This window comes from Pocillopora damicornis, chromosome 2 (assembly GCF_964200805.1).
Source record: "Pocillopora damicornis chromosome 2, jaPocDami1.2, whole genome shotgun sequence".
Taxonomy (NCBI): domain Eukaryota; kingdom Metazoa; phylum Cnidaria; class Anthozoa; order Scleractinia; family Pocilloporidae; genus Pocillopora; species Pocillopora damicornis.
Genome location: NC_142671.1, coordinates 7,504,429 through 7,521,817, shown reverse-complemented (window position 1 = coordinate 7,521,817; position 17,389 = coordinate 7,504,429). Strand labels below are relative to the sequence as shown.

Sequence of the window (17,389 nt, the reverse complement as noted above, 5' to 3'; positions counted from 1 at the left end):
TTGTCGCGCCACCGAGGTGTTGACTGTTTGTGTGAAGATTTTCAAAGAAGAATGTTGCATCTTCTCGCAAAGAAGTCGTGGTGTGCCTTGGTTTGTTCTTCTGTCAAAATTGTGTCTTTAAAAATGAGAATTTAATTCATTAATGAGTAACGCTTTTAATCTCACGATTAATTATGCTAAGCCGAGCATCAGGGAGGATGAAGATGTGACATTCAATTCCCTGAGCCTGACACCTTTCTGTTAATTGCAAGCGAAATTCCTTCTTTCGTATTCACCCATCTCAATCCACTTTCTATGAAGATCATTGTCTCATATACTTCTGAGATCGATGACAAAAGTGAGTCTGTCTCCAGCATAAAAGTCTGTTGCATTCATCGCGCTCTTTCCTTTTCCAAATCTTTTGAAGACCTCTTCCTGCATATCTCTTGTCTCCATTCCTTGACTGTAAACCTCATTGAGATTCCATTGGCAGCCACCTTCACTTCAGTGATGTCGGGATTAAACGTTCTCACTGTCTCTCGCACCAGCGACATACGGCTCGTAAACAGAAGAATTCCCTTCATTGATGCTCTCATTGATGGTGGTGTTTAACCCCTTATCTACTGAGTCTGTCTCGAGATGAGTGACTTGCTCGTACATGAACCTCTTCCATTTCTGTAGTTAGAAAAGCCCTCATCAGCAAGTTCTTGACTGTTAATGACTTCATACTCAAGCTCGATGTTAGTCAATTATTAGGCGAGCTGTGTTTCGTCAGATCCTATCACAGCATTGCTTGCAGGTGCAAGCTTGAGCTCGAAAAGGAGCTCATCAGAAAGAACTCTTGGAAAGAAGACTCCATGATCCTTCAGAATCTCATGATCCAATTGTTTCCCATATTTGTTTCAATAACCATCATTGAGCTTATTCTCCATGTCAACTCATGATTTTTCTTTATCTTCAGCATTGAATCTGATCTTCCAAAGATCAACAGACTGAATACCTTCTCTGAACTTGCTTGCTCTGTCATTCTCCGCAGTCAAGAGTAAGTCCTCATGGAGCTTCAGCAGATCATAACCATCAGTGTTCTGAGCGATTTCTCCTGCGAATTTCTCAGTCAACTTGTTAACAAGACCTCTTGCGGTTTTCACGATATAGTTTTTTTGCGGGAACACTAACTGCCAAGTCAAAGATTAGTGAAAGAGATCCTGGCACATGGACAACTCCGCCATCAAACTTTGGAACTGAGACTCTGAGAGCTTGAACTTGACTTGGGTTGGTTTTTTTCACTGACTTCCATTTTAAAATAATAGATATTTTATTTTTAAATGGATGATTTTTGAGATACGGATACTCTTTTAGAACACAACGACGGTGATGATGAAAGAAATATAGGAAAACATTTTCCAAACAGATTATAATTCAACTCCAGGGCCATCAGGTTAAGAAATTCCAATGACCAAAATGAACAAGGAACAAAAGAAAGCATCAGAAAATTCTGAAACATCTTTCATTGAAGGTGATACAACTAATTCACTAGTCTGAACTTCGAACGAGAATGCATGGTGTTATGAGTTATTGTTGTTGTAAATAGAAGCTTCTAGAGATCTCCAGACTGCTTGCTCATGCTGACATGCGTATCATAGAGCTTTCTAGAACATTTCATCGAATTACGTGGCTATTACGTCATGTTTATGTATTAGGGTTCCTTATACACTACTATAGAGTAACAAGCGCACAGCCCAAGTGCTCTACACAACTGAGCCCAGTTGTTCAAAGGCCGAATAGCCCTAACCCAGGGTTAAATTTTAATTCAGGTTTCTTTATTTCTTTGTCCAAAAGTCTTTTAGGGAAAATTTTTTACTATTAATTTTAGAACATCCAATGATCAAATCGCAAGCAAAAAGATTTGAACTGAATTTTCTCTTAAAGCTTTCAGACCTGAAATCAAATTTCACACTAACCCTGGGTTACCTTAACCCAGCTTTGAACAACCCGGGCCTGATTTCTAAAAATACGACGAACGTAGTTACATACAATGTACTAACCAATAGAATAAAGATAATGTAATAGCTGACTTATTTATCCAATAGGAAAAAACACAACATTCCCCCACACTTATTTCAGAGGCTTGCTAATCACTTACTTAAATCATTATGTATTAAATCCTAAACGCTGCGGTGCTTTACGTCGTCGAGTTGGATAGGGTGGTTGAGGTCGATGTTGCGCTGTCGCGGCTGCCTGTGTATTCGCATTGTTGCCATTTTTGCTACCTTTGGTTTCATTTGGATTTAGCGTGGCGTTCTCCGCAGTTGGCGTTTGCGGAGGCGTTACCGGTTGGATTTCAACGATCTCGTTTGAAGGTATTACACTAATTCCTGGTTTGCTATCTTGGTTCCTTCAATGCTTTTGATGCACTTAGTCAACATAGCGTTCCAGAATTGTTCTTCGACCAGAAATTTATAAGATACGGGACCGGTTTGCCACGTAACGGTGCCATCAAGCCATTTCGGCTCACCTAGGAAGTTTTGCACCAAAACTTCTTCACCAAGGTGAATTCTCTTCCTTTACTACTCTTATCGTGTCCAGCCTTCTAATCCGTCTGCCTGTCAAATACTTTCCGACAGAGGTCAGGACGCGTTAAGTCTAACCTCGTTCAGTCTTATTCGACGATTTAGGAATAACTCGGCTGGTGTGTAGCCTTTATTACTATTTGGTGTCGTTCGGTTACTGAAAATAAATCACGCAAGACTTTGCTTAATCGAATCCCTGCCCTCTGCCTTAAAAAAATTGCTTAAGAAATGTCTAATGTCTCTTTACATGGATGAAAAGAGAATACCATTTATGAATTCTAAAATAGTTAATGCCAAAAACTTGAAAGTGGAATTTCATAAAAAAAAAAAAAAACTACTAAAATATGACATACCTATTCACTGAGATTTTAATCATTAGCTGGGCACACAGAGATGTTTTTCTCGATTCCCTTTACGTCTTTTACTTCTTGTTTTTTTGGTCGCTCGGTCTCTTTCTTTTCATCCTATTCTCACTCAAAACTATCTCTCCACAAACTTGAATTATAACAATTTCCTCCCGTTGACAAAGCTTTAGCCGTGCCAGTATTGTTGCTTTACGAGTTGATTAGAAATGGTAAAATACTGAGAATTACTGTTCAACTCCAACCTCACCAGTTTCATTCCCCGCTCAAAACGCGGGTTCCTAATTATTTGCTTACGCGGCTTCACATCTACTTGCCCACGTGAAGCCCTCGTGCAATGCCTAACCGTGCGCCCGCGGTACGCTACACTCGAATATGCGCACTTCATTGTCATCTGCCTGGCGCAAACTAACTGGGTATCCAAGTTACTCACGTAATCACGCCTGCACATTACCTTATCACTCGGCCTTCCATTACGTAATGGCTAAGTGCTCGTGTTGCAGTTGATAAAAGCAAACATTAAATAGCTTGATTAAAGAAAGAGCTCTGATGAAGCAAGAGTTCCACTAACTGCAACGAATATTACTGCTACGTCCACGAAATTAGGTGCTCTTTAGCAGTGGGAACGATTTACGCAACTTTGGTACTTGAGGCACTGAAGTGAAAACAATTGTCTGCAAAGTCGATGGTAGAGACTAGTTACAACGTGATACGTTGACACGTGCAGGACTGTGACTGCACATTGAAGAGACACTCTTCCTGTGTTTTAAAGGTTAATCTCACTTCAGCGTTTCAAGAAATGTCGAGGAAGTACAGTTAATTTTAAAAAAAGAAGTTCCTCAACAAAATCTGGGGAAAATACTAAATTTAGAGTTCACGTATCTACTTTTTTGCCCCATCCCCATCCCTCTTCATCTCGGCGCAGGTCGCCCACATTATGTGTTCATGGTTAATAATTGTTGACAATCTATGAGGCTTATCAATAAAGCTCTGAAAATTTCATATCTAAATTACATTTCGGTCTGAGTATCTCAGTAAAGTTAAATGAAATCGACGAATTATAAAGATATTCAGACCGAAATGTATTTTAGATCTGAAATTTTCAGAGATTTATTCATAAACCTCAAATAATTTGTTGGTCTCATGTCAACAATTTTCCCAAATTCTGTTGAAGCACTTCTTTTTGAAAGTTAGCTGTATTTCCTCGACATTTCTTCAAATGCTGAAATGTAATTAACCTTTAAAACATACGAAGAGTGTTTCTGCAATCTGCAGTCACAGTACTTCACGTGGCAAAACTGAATATGCTAAATGTATCACGTTGTAAATAGTCTCTACCATTAACTTTGCAGACAGTTGTTTGCATTTTAGTGCCTCAAGTACCAGAGTTACGTAAATCGTTACCGCTACTAAATAGCAACTAATTTCGTGGACGTAGCAGTAATAGTCGTTGCCGTTAGTAAACCTCTTGCTTCATCAGAACTTTTTTGTGTCCGTGTGCTGCTCTCGAGGGTCCCTATTTCTGTTTATGTTTTTGACCTTGGCTTTAGCAAAGCACTGACTAATTAAATGGTGCCTCTTCCAAGTGTTATTTTGATTTTATAAAATCCAGTAGTGCGTCTTTGTTTGAATAAACCAGTTACTAACCATCAAATTCCTTAGGCTATTAACAGTCTCAAATCTAAGAAAAAGGAGTCGAATGATCCCTTTTATGTCACAAGATTTGAAACTTCTTTTAAATTTTACTTAAAATTAAAGTTTACGAAATCAGGTAGTTTCCACGAGGAATGTCGAAGATAGTGTTTATCTTTATTTTTTATAATTTTTTTTTTTTTTTTTTAAGTTAGCTGTATTTCCTCGACATTTCTTGAAACGCTGAAATGAGATTAACCTTTAAAACACAGGAAGAGTGTTTCTGCAATGTGCAGTGACAATCCTGCACGTGTCAACGTATCACGTTGTAACTAGTCTCTACCGTTGACTTTGCAGACAACTGTTTTCACTTCAGTGCCTCAAGTACCAGAGTTGCGTAAACCGTTTCCACTGCTAAAGAGCACCAAATTTCTTGCCTCATTAGAATTCTTTCTTTAATTAAGCTATTTAATATTTGCTTTCATCAACTGAGTCGATAATGTGAATTTTCACCCAAGAGCCATTCTAAAAAGATGTTTCGAGCGTTGGTCCTTCGTCAGCCAAGTCACGTTCTCAACTCAGTTTATTAAAAACCGAATCATTTGATTATGTAATCATTTGTGTCCGTGTGCTGCCCTCGAGGGTCTCTGTTTCTGTTTTTATCATTGGTTAATTAAATGGTGCCTTATGCAGGTGGTATTTTGATTAAAATAAGAGATAACATTCGTGCGTCTTTGTTTGAATAAACCAATTACTAATCGACAAATTGCATAGGGTATAAATAGTCTCAAATCTAACAAAAAGGAGTCGAATAATCACTGTTAATTAAAATTAAAGTTTACGAAATCAGGTGGTTCCCACGAAGAATGTTGTAGAAAAGGTAGTGTTTATCTTTATTTTCCATGCTCATAACCATTTATCTTGGTTTTGCACATTAGACTAAGGAAACAAAGTATATGCCACGTTGTAAAATTTCCGTAGAATTAGGCCTCGAGGCTTCAAAACTTTTGATGTTGTTTTTCTGTCCGTGGCGATCGAGACATACACTTGGCGCCCAAAATGATCATTCAATATAATAAATGAGAATCTATTCAAAAACAATGAATGAATGAGGCTCTTTCAAGCGACGAAAATAGCTTTGCATACTTAGACGATACACGGGAACTAAGCATGAACCAATTGTTAAAGATCACACGATGGTTCACGTGGTATCATCTTCAACAATGAGCGTTTGTCTGTTCTATTCTATCTTTTAAAATAAAGCTACCCAAACGCTCCGGACAGTTCAGCTTGGTCAGCGACGGAGTGAACTACAACAGACTATCTCAGCTCGCAATCCAGTTTCGAAAATCAAGTGGTTTATCCTCAACATGTCTCTTTCAAAGCAGGTTAGTGAATTCTTGAAACTAAGCAAAGAGAGTCGAACTTACCCCGGAAACAAAGAATAGGGTAGAATCGTCAGGACTCAAATTGGTATGCCACACCCAGAACATCATCAAACATCTTTAAACGTAATGACCTTACAATAAAATCAGATAAAGCAATGATCCTAACAAGTGAGCTGTAACTTTAGCAATTGCAGAAAAGAATCTTGAAAATATTAGACTTCGACAGGATTCAAACCTGTGCCACTCAGATACTAGTTGGGCGCTGTATGCTACTAACCAACTACGAATCCACACGTTTGGAGCAATGGAAACTTTTGAGAGTTTCTTTCCCGTGGAGAATTCTGAGATTCATCTTGATGAATGAATTTATTTGACCTGCGGATGAAAATCAAGTAAAACAATAATCCTCACAAGTAAGCCCTTTCTGATTGTTCTAGCCTGTTCTCAAGTAGAATTGGCAAATGTTGAGGGCACAAAACTTAATCTTCGGTATTGGCCATTATCTATCGACTAAGGGGAGAAGTCGAAGTATTTTGGTTGATTCAGGCAATATTCTTTTGACCTCCTACAAGAGCTCCCCCGTCTTTGCTGTTAACTTCCAGTCAATTTTGTGTAGCTCCCTCTTTATACTTATGTATCTCATTAATGAAACCACGCCGGAAAAAAATTTCGCTAGGCAAAGATAAATAATAGGCTGAACGTGATCGCTTTATTTCGCCAGTTCAAATAGTTACTAAAACACATCATACCACACACACCACAGACAGAAAAATGCCGTCGTAGTGTGTCGTTATACAAGCTAATTAACCTGCATTTATTTGTCAATTATGGCCTTTAACCCCTAGGGGACTGAGGGGGTGGGGGTTTTTTGACTCAATTAGTGACATGACATTACTAATTAGGCCACCAAATTTTTTTAATAAGGCAGAAAACAATAAAACTAACATTTTTAGAAAGAGGAGATTTTGCACTTTCATTTGGTGCAATGAACTAATACATGTGTCTTACAGAAAAAATATGAAAAATCCAGAAAGGTAATAAATCAGATTTTTTCCCCAACCGTCCTCAAATTAGAGAACAGAACTGAAGTGAAAACTTTGTCAACACAATAACTGTACGCAATATCAAGTTCTATATACACAGAACACTTTTCCTAGCACAAAATAAAACACTACTGTTCTTCTTTTAACCATATTTAGTTGCAAACTTGATGTCAGTCAGTAGTCTCAAAATCATTTTAGTGTTCACTTGAATCAACCTTAAACCTCAATAAGTAAATTAATGTTTTGATCAAAGGAAACATAAAATCATCTTGATCTCCTTTGAAGTGGTCTGCCTGGACCACTTCTTGGTCTGCCATGACTGTCTTTGAGTCTCTTGGGACCATTTCTACTGGGGTCATCAAAAAGATAACTCTGCAGTGTGTGGTAGCGCTCAAAGCAAGGTGCTGGACACATACGCACTTGGCAAACCGAGCACTCGTAGACTGTTTCCACTCGTTGAATATGTATTTTACAGTTTCTGTGAGTATCAGTTGCCACAGGATGGTGAAACTGCTGGCGGTCAAAGCGGACATCCTGTACTGCTACATTGCCTCCAGAAAAGTTGTTCCGTCGAAAAGAATTTCCTCCTATCAGTTCCCGCACAAGATTCTCTTTGAATTTGACAAGGGTGACTCTAGGATGGCCAGCTCTTTTATACATGATGTGGGCATTCAACACAGCAACTTGAAGCATATGAAAGAAAATTTTGAAATACCAAATATTTCCTTTCATAAGCCTGCAGCAAGTTGCTATGCGTTGATCACCCAAATCAACTCCTCCCATATGGGAGTTGTACAGGTTAATCAACTGTGGCTGTGCAATGTTCTGCCTTTGCCATTGTCCTCGTGTTTTCACCCTTCTCTCTATCTGTCCGATTCCCAAACCCTCAGGGAGAGTTGAGAGTAAATGTACCAGCTTTCGGTCCTTCCATGTCACACAGATGAGGTTGCCACTTTGACGGAAAAGCGATTCTCCCCTGACAAGGCTTTTGACCTGCTCGCATTGCTGGTCAACAATGTCCTGAGGTAGGTACTTTCTATTTCCCCTCACTGTTCCACAGGCTCTAATTCCCTTTTTTTCCAGTTCTAGAAAGAGAGGTACACTGGTATACCAGTTGTCAACAAACAATTTGTAACCTTTGTTGAAATAAGGCTCTGTTAGCTTTAGAACAACTCGCTTAGCCAAATCCTTGCTTGCTGCTGGACCCTCTTTTCCAGTGTAAATAGAAGTACCAAGTACATAGCCAGATGCTGAATCTGCTATAACAAAACCTTTGATCCCAAATCTGCTTCTCTTCAAAGGCAAAAATTGTCTGAAGTGAACACGGCCCTTGAATTTGATCAGTGTCTCATCAAGAGATAAATTCTGAGAAGGTGCATATACAGCTGTAAATCTGGGCACAAGAGCATCTAAAAATGGTCTAATTTTCCACAGTTTATCCCTGTTGGGATCTGTCTGGTCTGGGGCATTGCAATTATTTACAAAGTGGAGATATCTCAGAATGTGAAGGTAGCGGTCTCTTGACATGGTGCTAGAAAACAGTGGAGTTTTGGTGACCGAATCAGTTGACCAGTAAGCTTTCAAATTGCTTTTTTTGACAAGGCCCATTGCCAATGTGAGCCCAAGCCAAGCCTTTAGCTCTGGAAGGGTAAAATCGTGGAGATCACCCAGGGAATTGTCCTCAAGCTGCCGTTTTTGATGCTCAAACCGTTTGGTCTCGCGAATAATCAGCTGATAAACATCGTCAGTAAACAGAAGTTGGAAGTAATCTAAACAATTACTGTTATTGTCCATTTCTACCCTCAAACCAACCTCTTCGCGAAAATTTATGCCTTCTGGGGGTTTTATAGTAGATGTCCATCTCATATTGGAGTAGTTTTGCTCCTCGTCATCGCTGTTTTCAATTTCTCCATCACTTTCCCCTTCCTCTTCATCGCTATTTTCCTCTTCATCGCTGCTATCGACATCGGAAGGCGCTTCATGGTCAGAATCCACGTGGGCGATTCGCAGAAATGCTACAGGCAAGTCATCTTCGTCCACAAAAGTTAATCCCATCGATTCTGCAGCCGCCATTTCGATCTTTTTCGCAAACAGATGTCTTACTAATGTTTTGGCGACGCCATATTTAAATGGCAGACGCGATATAATCAACAACTGGAGTAAAAAATTCCGGAAAATTCGTATTTCGATGTTTCGAAGAGCTCTTTTCGCTGAAAATGAGCCTCATTTTGTTATCCAGCGGTTTAATGCATAAATAGCCTCAGTTCCCCACGGGCTTGCTTTAAATAGCAACAAAAATAGGGTGATGTAATTTTCTACGGCTGTGGCCGTAGTTCGTCCCCCAGCTTCTAACTCACCTCGAAGCTAAATTCAGTGTAGTGTTTGATTCCTAAAGCGATGAAATATTGCAGCACAAGGAAATATTTTAAAAGAAGGCCAAAGACTACGACAATTGTGTAGAGAGCCAAATGGTGTGAGGCTCGTGATGGACGGGAAATGGGCGTGCCGGCGCATTAATTTACTTCTTGTATCCCAAAAGTCCTCAACTACTTTTTTTGGTTATTTTTGTGTGTTTTTACTTTATTTTGAAATATTTCTATAACCTTGCGCTTGCTCTAGGTATATTATTTTAAAACAAAATGTATTCAGTGTTATTAACCCAATTACGTTTTAGTAAGCTGTTTTTATACAAAATTTTAATGTCACGCGCAACCCAAATTTATTCAGAAATACATTACATAATACTTATACATACCCATTTCCCATTCATCACTGAGTGTTTTAACGATACACCGAAATGCGTTAGCCTAGTAAATATTTTAAAATATATATTTATATAATATATAGTACCAGTACCATAATACTGACCATAATGCACTTGTTGATAAAAATATATTAAAGAAAACAAAATTATTAAAACCATGTCAAATGGGTTTAATGAAAAACCAGTTCCTTCTCCAAGAACAAAGAAAAATGTGCTTACTAGAGAAGAAATTATGTCGAACTTAAAACTAGTACCTTTACCAAGACAAAAATTTTGTGGAAAACCTCGTTACTTTTAGAAGAACAAAATATTCAAAGAAAAAACTTACACCTTTACCAAGATAAATTGTTTACTGCAGAACAAAATAAAAGAATATGCAAGTTCTCCTGAAAATTTAGTTAAAGATCTTGAACTGTCACAATATAAATACACTCCAGATGCACTTTTAACACACAAGGGCATTTACTCAATTTATATTTACATTTCATGTTTACAAAAAAAAAATGAATGTAAAATTATTGGTCATTATCATGCTATATATTTGTTAACTGACATTGGCTCACTTACAGATGTTTCTAATAGTTTCAGGAGTACGTGCCTAAAATACTATGGTTTAGATCCACCACACTATCTTTCCGCGCCTAATTTTGCCTTTGATGCAATGCTTAAAAGATGAATGTTAAACTCGAGTTGATTGGTAATATTGGAATAGAAAAAACCAGTCAACAAATGATGCGGGGTGACATAGGCAATATTACACATCGATTTGCAAAAGCAAATAATAAATATTTCGCTAATTTTAATGAAAATGAAGATTCTTCTTGCATTATTTATCTTGATGTAAATAATCTTTATGGCAGGGCCATGATTCAACCATTGCCAGAGGATAAGTTAAGTTTTGTTGATCCATCAAAATTTAAAATTGAAAATTATGTTGATAAAGGTGCTATTATTGAATGTGATTACATCTATATTGACAATTTACATGGTTCACTATGAATGTATCAACTTGCGCCAGACAAATATGTTCCATGTGATGATTTATAGCCTTATTGTAAAAAAATGGATTCTGAATTTAACCTTTCTAACAATAATGTTGCAAATTAGTTCCCAACTTCACATAATAAAAAGAGCTATGTATTATACATCGAAAATCTTAATTTATATCAGTCTCGGTGTGAAACTTGGAAAAGTACATCGTGTTTTGGAGTTTGATCAATCACCTTTTCTCAAAGATTATATCGACTTTTACACTGAGAAACGTAAACAAGCTAAGAATTCATTTAAAATATATATATAATAATGCTGTTTTGGCAAATCAATGGAAAATTTATGAAACAGATGTAATGTGAAATTCGTGATTCATCAAGAAAAACATTAAAAGATTTCTGCAAGACCAACTTTTCAGAGTTGCATCATTTTTAATGAAAATCTTGTTGGAGTAAAACAAATTAAAGAGATGCTAACGTTGAACAAACCATCTTATGTTGGTGCATGTATTATGGATCTAAGCAAATCTCTTATGCACGATTTTCGAATTCATAACGGATACTTCCTTAAATAATATGATATCGATGATGTAAAATTACTATTCAATCAACTGATTTGTTTTGCTATCACGTGAAAACTGATGGTGTTTACAAAGATTTGTTTCTAAATCAAACAACGTTTGATGATAGTGATCATGATAAAAATTCCAAATGTTATTTTGATTACCACAAAAAAGTCAATGTAAAAATGAAAGATGAAACTGCAGGTGTAACAACTAAAGAATTTGTGGTTTTTAAGATCTAAAATGTATAGTTATGTGCTTGGCGATCTAAAAGAAACCGATAAAGCAAAGAGCGTCAAGAAAAATGAAAATGAAATGAAAAAGGAAATACAACGGTAACATTATAAAGATTACATCTTGATAATGCCAAGTAAAAAGTATCACTTTCTTGTTATGATGATAAACGATATATATAAAATGATGGTATTTCAACTTTAGCTTATAGATATCAGCGGAGTGAAACCAAAGAATTAAATTTATCAGGGTAATCTTTCCATTTAAGCAACATCCGTTTATTTTTGTAGTCATGTTTCATTATTCTTTCTATTATAAAAATTTCTTGATCATGTGATTTGCAATTCTTTTTCATAAAGGCTACCTGCCATATTTTCACTCATTAACGTTGATTTCAGAGGTCACTGGCATTGTTGGCTCTATTGAATTTATAATATTTATATTAACTTCAAATACTTTCCTCTTAAAGTTACTTATATATTCTTTATAACCATTTCAAATTTAGCTTTATGTGTCATCAGGTTTTTTGGAAAAGTAAGCATTAAGATATAATATACCTACATTTTTCTTTCTTTTGTGCTTCACTTGGTGTTATTTTGATAATGTTATGATATGTATTATTGTAATTATGAACAACGTCTTGTAAAATATTAATACGAGTTGTATTATTGTTTACTGTAAATTGCTTGAGGATCAAATTTTTCGGTGTTCCGTTGAATCTTTCTATATCAGATGATTTTCCTTTTTTTGTGTGCTTTAAAGAGTCACTCCATTTTATTTTTAAGAACTGTACTTGTTTTAAAATTCTGTCCCTTTGCAATCCATACCAATGCAGGTTTTGTGCGTCAAAATGTTTTGTTTTAAAAGCATTGACAATGGTTCTCCCATCTTTAAATTTTTGTCGGGATTACCTGTGAATATTGCTGAAAACAACAATAATTGTCAATAGCTATTTCTTATCCTTATTCCACTTTGAAAACCTATGCATGTCAACAAGATCAGCTGTCCAAGTATTATTTATTGCCTATGTTTTTGTCACGTTTGATTGAAGTTAGTGGAGTTTGCAGAAAAATAGTACCAGTCTCTGAACCGTTTCGAAATAATTAAAGTCTTTAAAACGCTAGCTTTTAAATCTTTAAGTTTACTTTATCAACTCAGCCGATAATACTAACTTACCCTGTTCTAAAGTCCCGCCGACGCAGCACATCAGTTTCTTTAGTAACTAACCCCCTTTATCCATACATATTAATGAAATCAAGAGATATTTGCGTGACGGTGAATTCAATGACCATGATCTTATTGTAAAATTACAACATACAGATGATAAATTAATGAATCAATAGCATGGATAATTATCATAAGAAGTATGACAAAAAATAGAAAATAAGATTACATAAAAAAACAATACTTCAAATATGCTATCATATTTCTTCAATGTTTGTTTACCAAGTCTCTTATCAAATAAGTATCTTAACATTATCGATATAATTAAACTTAATAAGCCTTTTAATCTTCATCTGTACCATTTGCTGTTCTACTATTTGAAATAAACGGTAAAACTCGCTTATCTCGTCGTAGCTTAACATGATATGGTATTTATCAATTGTATTTTTCAAATCTTTATTCACACGATATTTCCTTCAGTAGACTGATTTTTTTTGTTTTTCTTTAACTTAAATGACAGTACCCGCAAAATCGTAATTGATGATTTGACCACACTGCGGCAAATATTCGTCCAATTATCATTAATTAAGTCTTGGTTTTGACAACATTTATCATCTGTTTTAGCCACTTTACCATTACGAAAATGAAACTCATCAAATAAATCTAATATCGTCATCGATATTTGTTTCAAACGTAAAATATTTTTAAGAATCTTCTGTTCGCGCTTAAACAATTATTGTCACGCGTGGCAAACACTGACAACAATAGCCACCTACACATTATTCAAACAAAGCGTGGGAAACATTTTGGGCCGGTTATTTACACGAGGTCAAACCCAAACCGCGGTTTCCCGCAAGCAGTGAGCCTCTGGGATTTTCTATAAGAGAGCTGTTTTCATTAAATATATATCCTTTAACTGCTAGCTTTCGGTCTTCTTGGCACTGTTCGCAAAAAAAGTTTTCGGATAAAAGTCTAAGCTGAATTCAAGATAGTTTGCAACGCGGTTTTGTTAACAACGGTTAAACTTTGTTTAAATAACCGTCCCATTGTTTTTAAGAGTTTATTTGGCGAACGCATTTCAGTGTATCATTAAAACACTCAATGATGAATGGGAAATGAACGTCAATAAGCATTATCAAATGCATTTCTGAATGAAGTTGCGTTGCGCGTGACACAAGAAATTTGAAATTTGTTCACAGTTCACAGTTTATTAAAATATAAACTAGCTGCGCGTGGCATATTTAAAAACACTGAATACAATTTGGTACAAAATGATGTACCCGGAGCATCCGCAAGTTTACAGTAGTATTTTGAAAATGACAAAAAAAGCACAGAAAATGTATTTGGAGAAACAAAAAGCAAATTAGTGCGCCGGCATGCCCATTTTCCATTAATCAGGCGCACTGAGTTAATTTGATATGGCGTAAGCTGTACCTTAAGAGTAGAAATCAATAATTCCTATTGTAATGCGCATGCGATTGCAGTTAATAAAAACAGCTTGGGTCTTTGAATTATCAATGTCAGTAGAAAATAATAGTTTCTTTACTTTTTACTTATTCAGGTCATTCTAAAAGACATGAATTTGAAATTTGAAATGAAGGGTAGTGTCAATGGACATTACTTTGAGATCGAAGGTGAAGGAAAAGGAAAGCCTTACGAGTAAGTGTCTCTTAAAAGACAGACCACGATGAATTATTTCATTATCATGTATTACGATTTATTTTTAAACACAGAGTTGATAAGATAACACTGCAGTCGTCACATAAGAGCCTGATATCAAAGTATCAATGATTTTGGAAATTATCAAAAATTAATAAAGATTTTTTTGAAAAGCAAAGTGAACAAGATCAAAGATTTATGTGAAGATTTTCCGCGAAAACTATGTCTTGTTTTTATTCGAATTTGCAAATTACCTACAGTGTATGACAGCACCTTTTTCATCTGCTTCCATGATCAGGCGAAGTGTAAAGGCTACTGTAGTGCTCAGTCACAGCTAAATTCATTTGCGATACAAATTACCAACCGTCTATGACATCGACCGATTCTTCACCTGCTTCCAGAACCAAGCGAAGTGTAAAGCTACTTCAAATCATCGTATAAAAGCTCAGTCACAGCTAAATTTATTTGCCATACTTTTTTAGGTCATACATGAGCTGCTTCTGAAAATAATTTCCAACACTCTTATCTTATCTTATTTTAGAGGAGTACAGAAGTCCACGTTTTGGGTAACCAAGGGAGGACCCCTTCCATTTTCCTTTGACATACTTTCGTCAGTCTTCAAATATGGAAACAGATGCTTTACTAAGTATCCTGCCGACATGCATGACTATTTCAAACAAGCATTTCCTGCTGGAATGTCATTTGAAAGGACATTTACATTTGAGGATGGAGGAGTTGCTACAGCCAGTGGACATATTTGGTATAAAAGTGATGATTAGTCTCGAATTGACACAATACTCTCAAAAATTAATCTTCAAGGTCATTTTTTACACGGAGAGTGGAGCGCCCTTTTTGAAAGTGTAACTTAGTTGTGATTCTCCCAAGAACGCTTCTTGTCTGGCTACAGGGGAACAAATGTACAAATAAAGCATAGTGACCAGAGAACATGCAGACCGCTAAATTTTGAAATAGGCATCTCTGAGAAAATGGATTAAGTTTGAAAAACGTCGTAGCATTATTCTACAGAGTACATGGCACTCTAGGTATGTGACACAGTTACAAGAGTAATTTTTACATATTTTAATTGATATCTCAAATTTTCTTAATCATACAGTCTGGAGGGAAATTGGTTTAAGCACACATCCATGTTTCATGGCGTTAACTTTCCCGCTAACGGACCCATAATGCAAAAGAGGACAATTGGCTGGGACCCTTCCTTTGAAAAAATGACCGTCTCCAACAACATATTGAGAGGTGATGTAACTATGTTCCTGCAACTCAAAGGGGGCGGTTATCACAGTTGCCAGTTTCACACTTCTTACAAGTAAGTATTCTGTCTCTGTAATAACTCCAACGGTTGAATATCATTTCTTTTGAGCATCTGGATCTCATCTTCTGTGTTTTAAGGGCATAAAAGCAACCGAAGAGAACGCTAAGATGAAAAAGGCCTTGAGAAAACGGCTTAACACTAATTTCCCTTGTAGATAAAATGTTTGGGATCGAATAAGATTCTCCACAAGATACTATAAGTTATCTATTATAATATCCTTTAAAACTTAGAACTTTCCCTTCCCTGTATTTCTTAGTAAAAGATGTTCAAGGAAAAACAATCATTATTAACACGAGTAATTGCTGAACTTCACTGTAAAAGCAAAGTTCAAAAGCATTGATGTTGATAAAACAAGTAAAAAACCCAACGCTGATAGGTGACGTAAAACACATATTTTGTATTTTTATAAGTTTTTTTTCCTTTTGCACAGAACAAAGGAGCCGGTCACGCTGCCTCAGAACCACGTCGTAGAACATCGCATTACGAGGACCGACATTGAAGACAAAAAGGTCGGGCTAGAAGAAACTGCTGTGGCTCATGTTAACCCTTTGTAACTGGGATGGAACTAGTTTTATTACCTCTTTACCTCTGACGATATTGTAATATGAATCAGGTCAGTTGAAAAATAAAAAAAAAAAGCATTGATGATCTGTGTAATTGTCCTTCTCCCTAGGTAATGGACATTAAGCGAGTAAATTGTTCATACTTATCATAAAATTGATATATGAATTTTGAGAAACTGTGACTTTAGCACAAAAATAAACAACTCAGAACCTACAGAGTGATTTACATCAACTGAAATCCCTAATAGCAGCAACTGACTTACATCTCTACCGAGGAAGCCAAATAGACGCTACACTTCTACTTCCTTTTTTTACCTTTGTTTCGTTTAAGCAAAAAAAGCAACGGTTAGGAACTGAAATTAAATGTAAACAAGGTCGCTACAAAGAGTTAAGACTGCTCATAACTCTTTGCATATTTGTAGAAACACCCTGGGGCACGAATTTGTGGTATCAAGGGAAAGCAGTGCCACAAGTACAAGCGTTGCCTTTAACTTTTTCGCTGCATGAGGGCACCTAAGGGAGTGGAGATAAAGCATCGGCAGCAATATTCCTTGCTTTTTTTCGGGATCGGGCGAAACAATCCCCCTCCTTCACCAGGGCCGTTCAGCCGACCTACACAGCACTGACCAAGTAGACTGAATGTTTTAGATGTAAAGAGGGCTTTTCACCAGTCTTCATCCTTGTTGAACTAGCTTTACATTGTCTCCTACTTACTAAACTAACTTCAATGCCAAAGTTAAAAGATAACTCCTTAAATGTGATTTGATCTGAACAAGTGCGTTTGAATAGGCTTGACCACAAAACCATTTCTATATTAAAGAGACAATCAACGATTTCATGTCATTTGAAGAAATAGTTGAAAAAACCTGATCGATTTTTCTGTAATCCGATTTAATATGCAATGAATAATGTTTCTGCTTAGATCAACCGAGAAGGTTGACTAGAATACTAAAATTAGTGTGGAAAAAAATAATGGCATTGGGCTTTTCAAAACTGTTTTGACGAAATATTTATCAGTTCTGTTAATCTATTACACAAATTTTGAAAGCTACACAGCCTTTGCTAAAAAAAGAAAAAGAGGGGAAAGGGAACAATTTCACGCCACTTGAAGAGATAGTTGGAAAAAAATGATTGATATTCTCTCCTCAT

At 36.4% G+C, this 17,389-nt stretch overlaps 1 protein-coding gene and 1 long non-coding RNA gene across 2 annotated transcripts; one reads left to right on the top strand and one right to left on the bottom strand.

Moving 5' to 3' along the window:
* Nucleotides 1-109: 109 nt before the first annotated feature.
* On the bottom strand, nucleotides 110-4,094 carry LOC149049731 (uncharacterized). Its single transcript, XR_016183291.1, has 2 exons — nucleotides 3,366-4,094; nucleotides 110-2,706 (listed from the first exon to the last, which is right to left on the bottom strand). It is a non-coding gene; the product is annotated as an uncharacterized LOC149049731 (long non-coding RNA).
* A 1,731-nt stretch (nucleotides 4,095-5,825) lies between these two features.
* On the top strand, nucleotides 5,826-16,327 carry LOC113678265 (GFP-like fluorescent chromoprotein amFP486). Its single transcript, XM_089195093.1, has 5 exons — nucleotides 5,826-5,931; nucleotides 14,250-14,347; nucleotides 14,889-15,107; nucleotides 15,462-15,671; nucleotides 16,108-16,327. Exons 1-5 carry the CDS (start codon nucleotides 5,914-5,916, stop codon nucleotides 16,229-16,231), a joined length of 669 nt encoding a protein of 222 aa, XP_089051219.1. The 5' UTR covers nucleotides 5,826-5,913; the 3' UTR covers nucleotides 16,232-16,327.
* The last annotated feature ends 1,062 nt before the right edge of the window (nucleotides 16,328-17,389 follow it).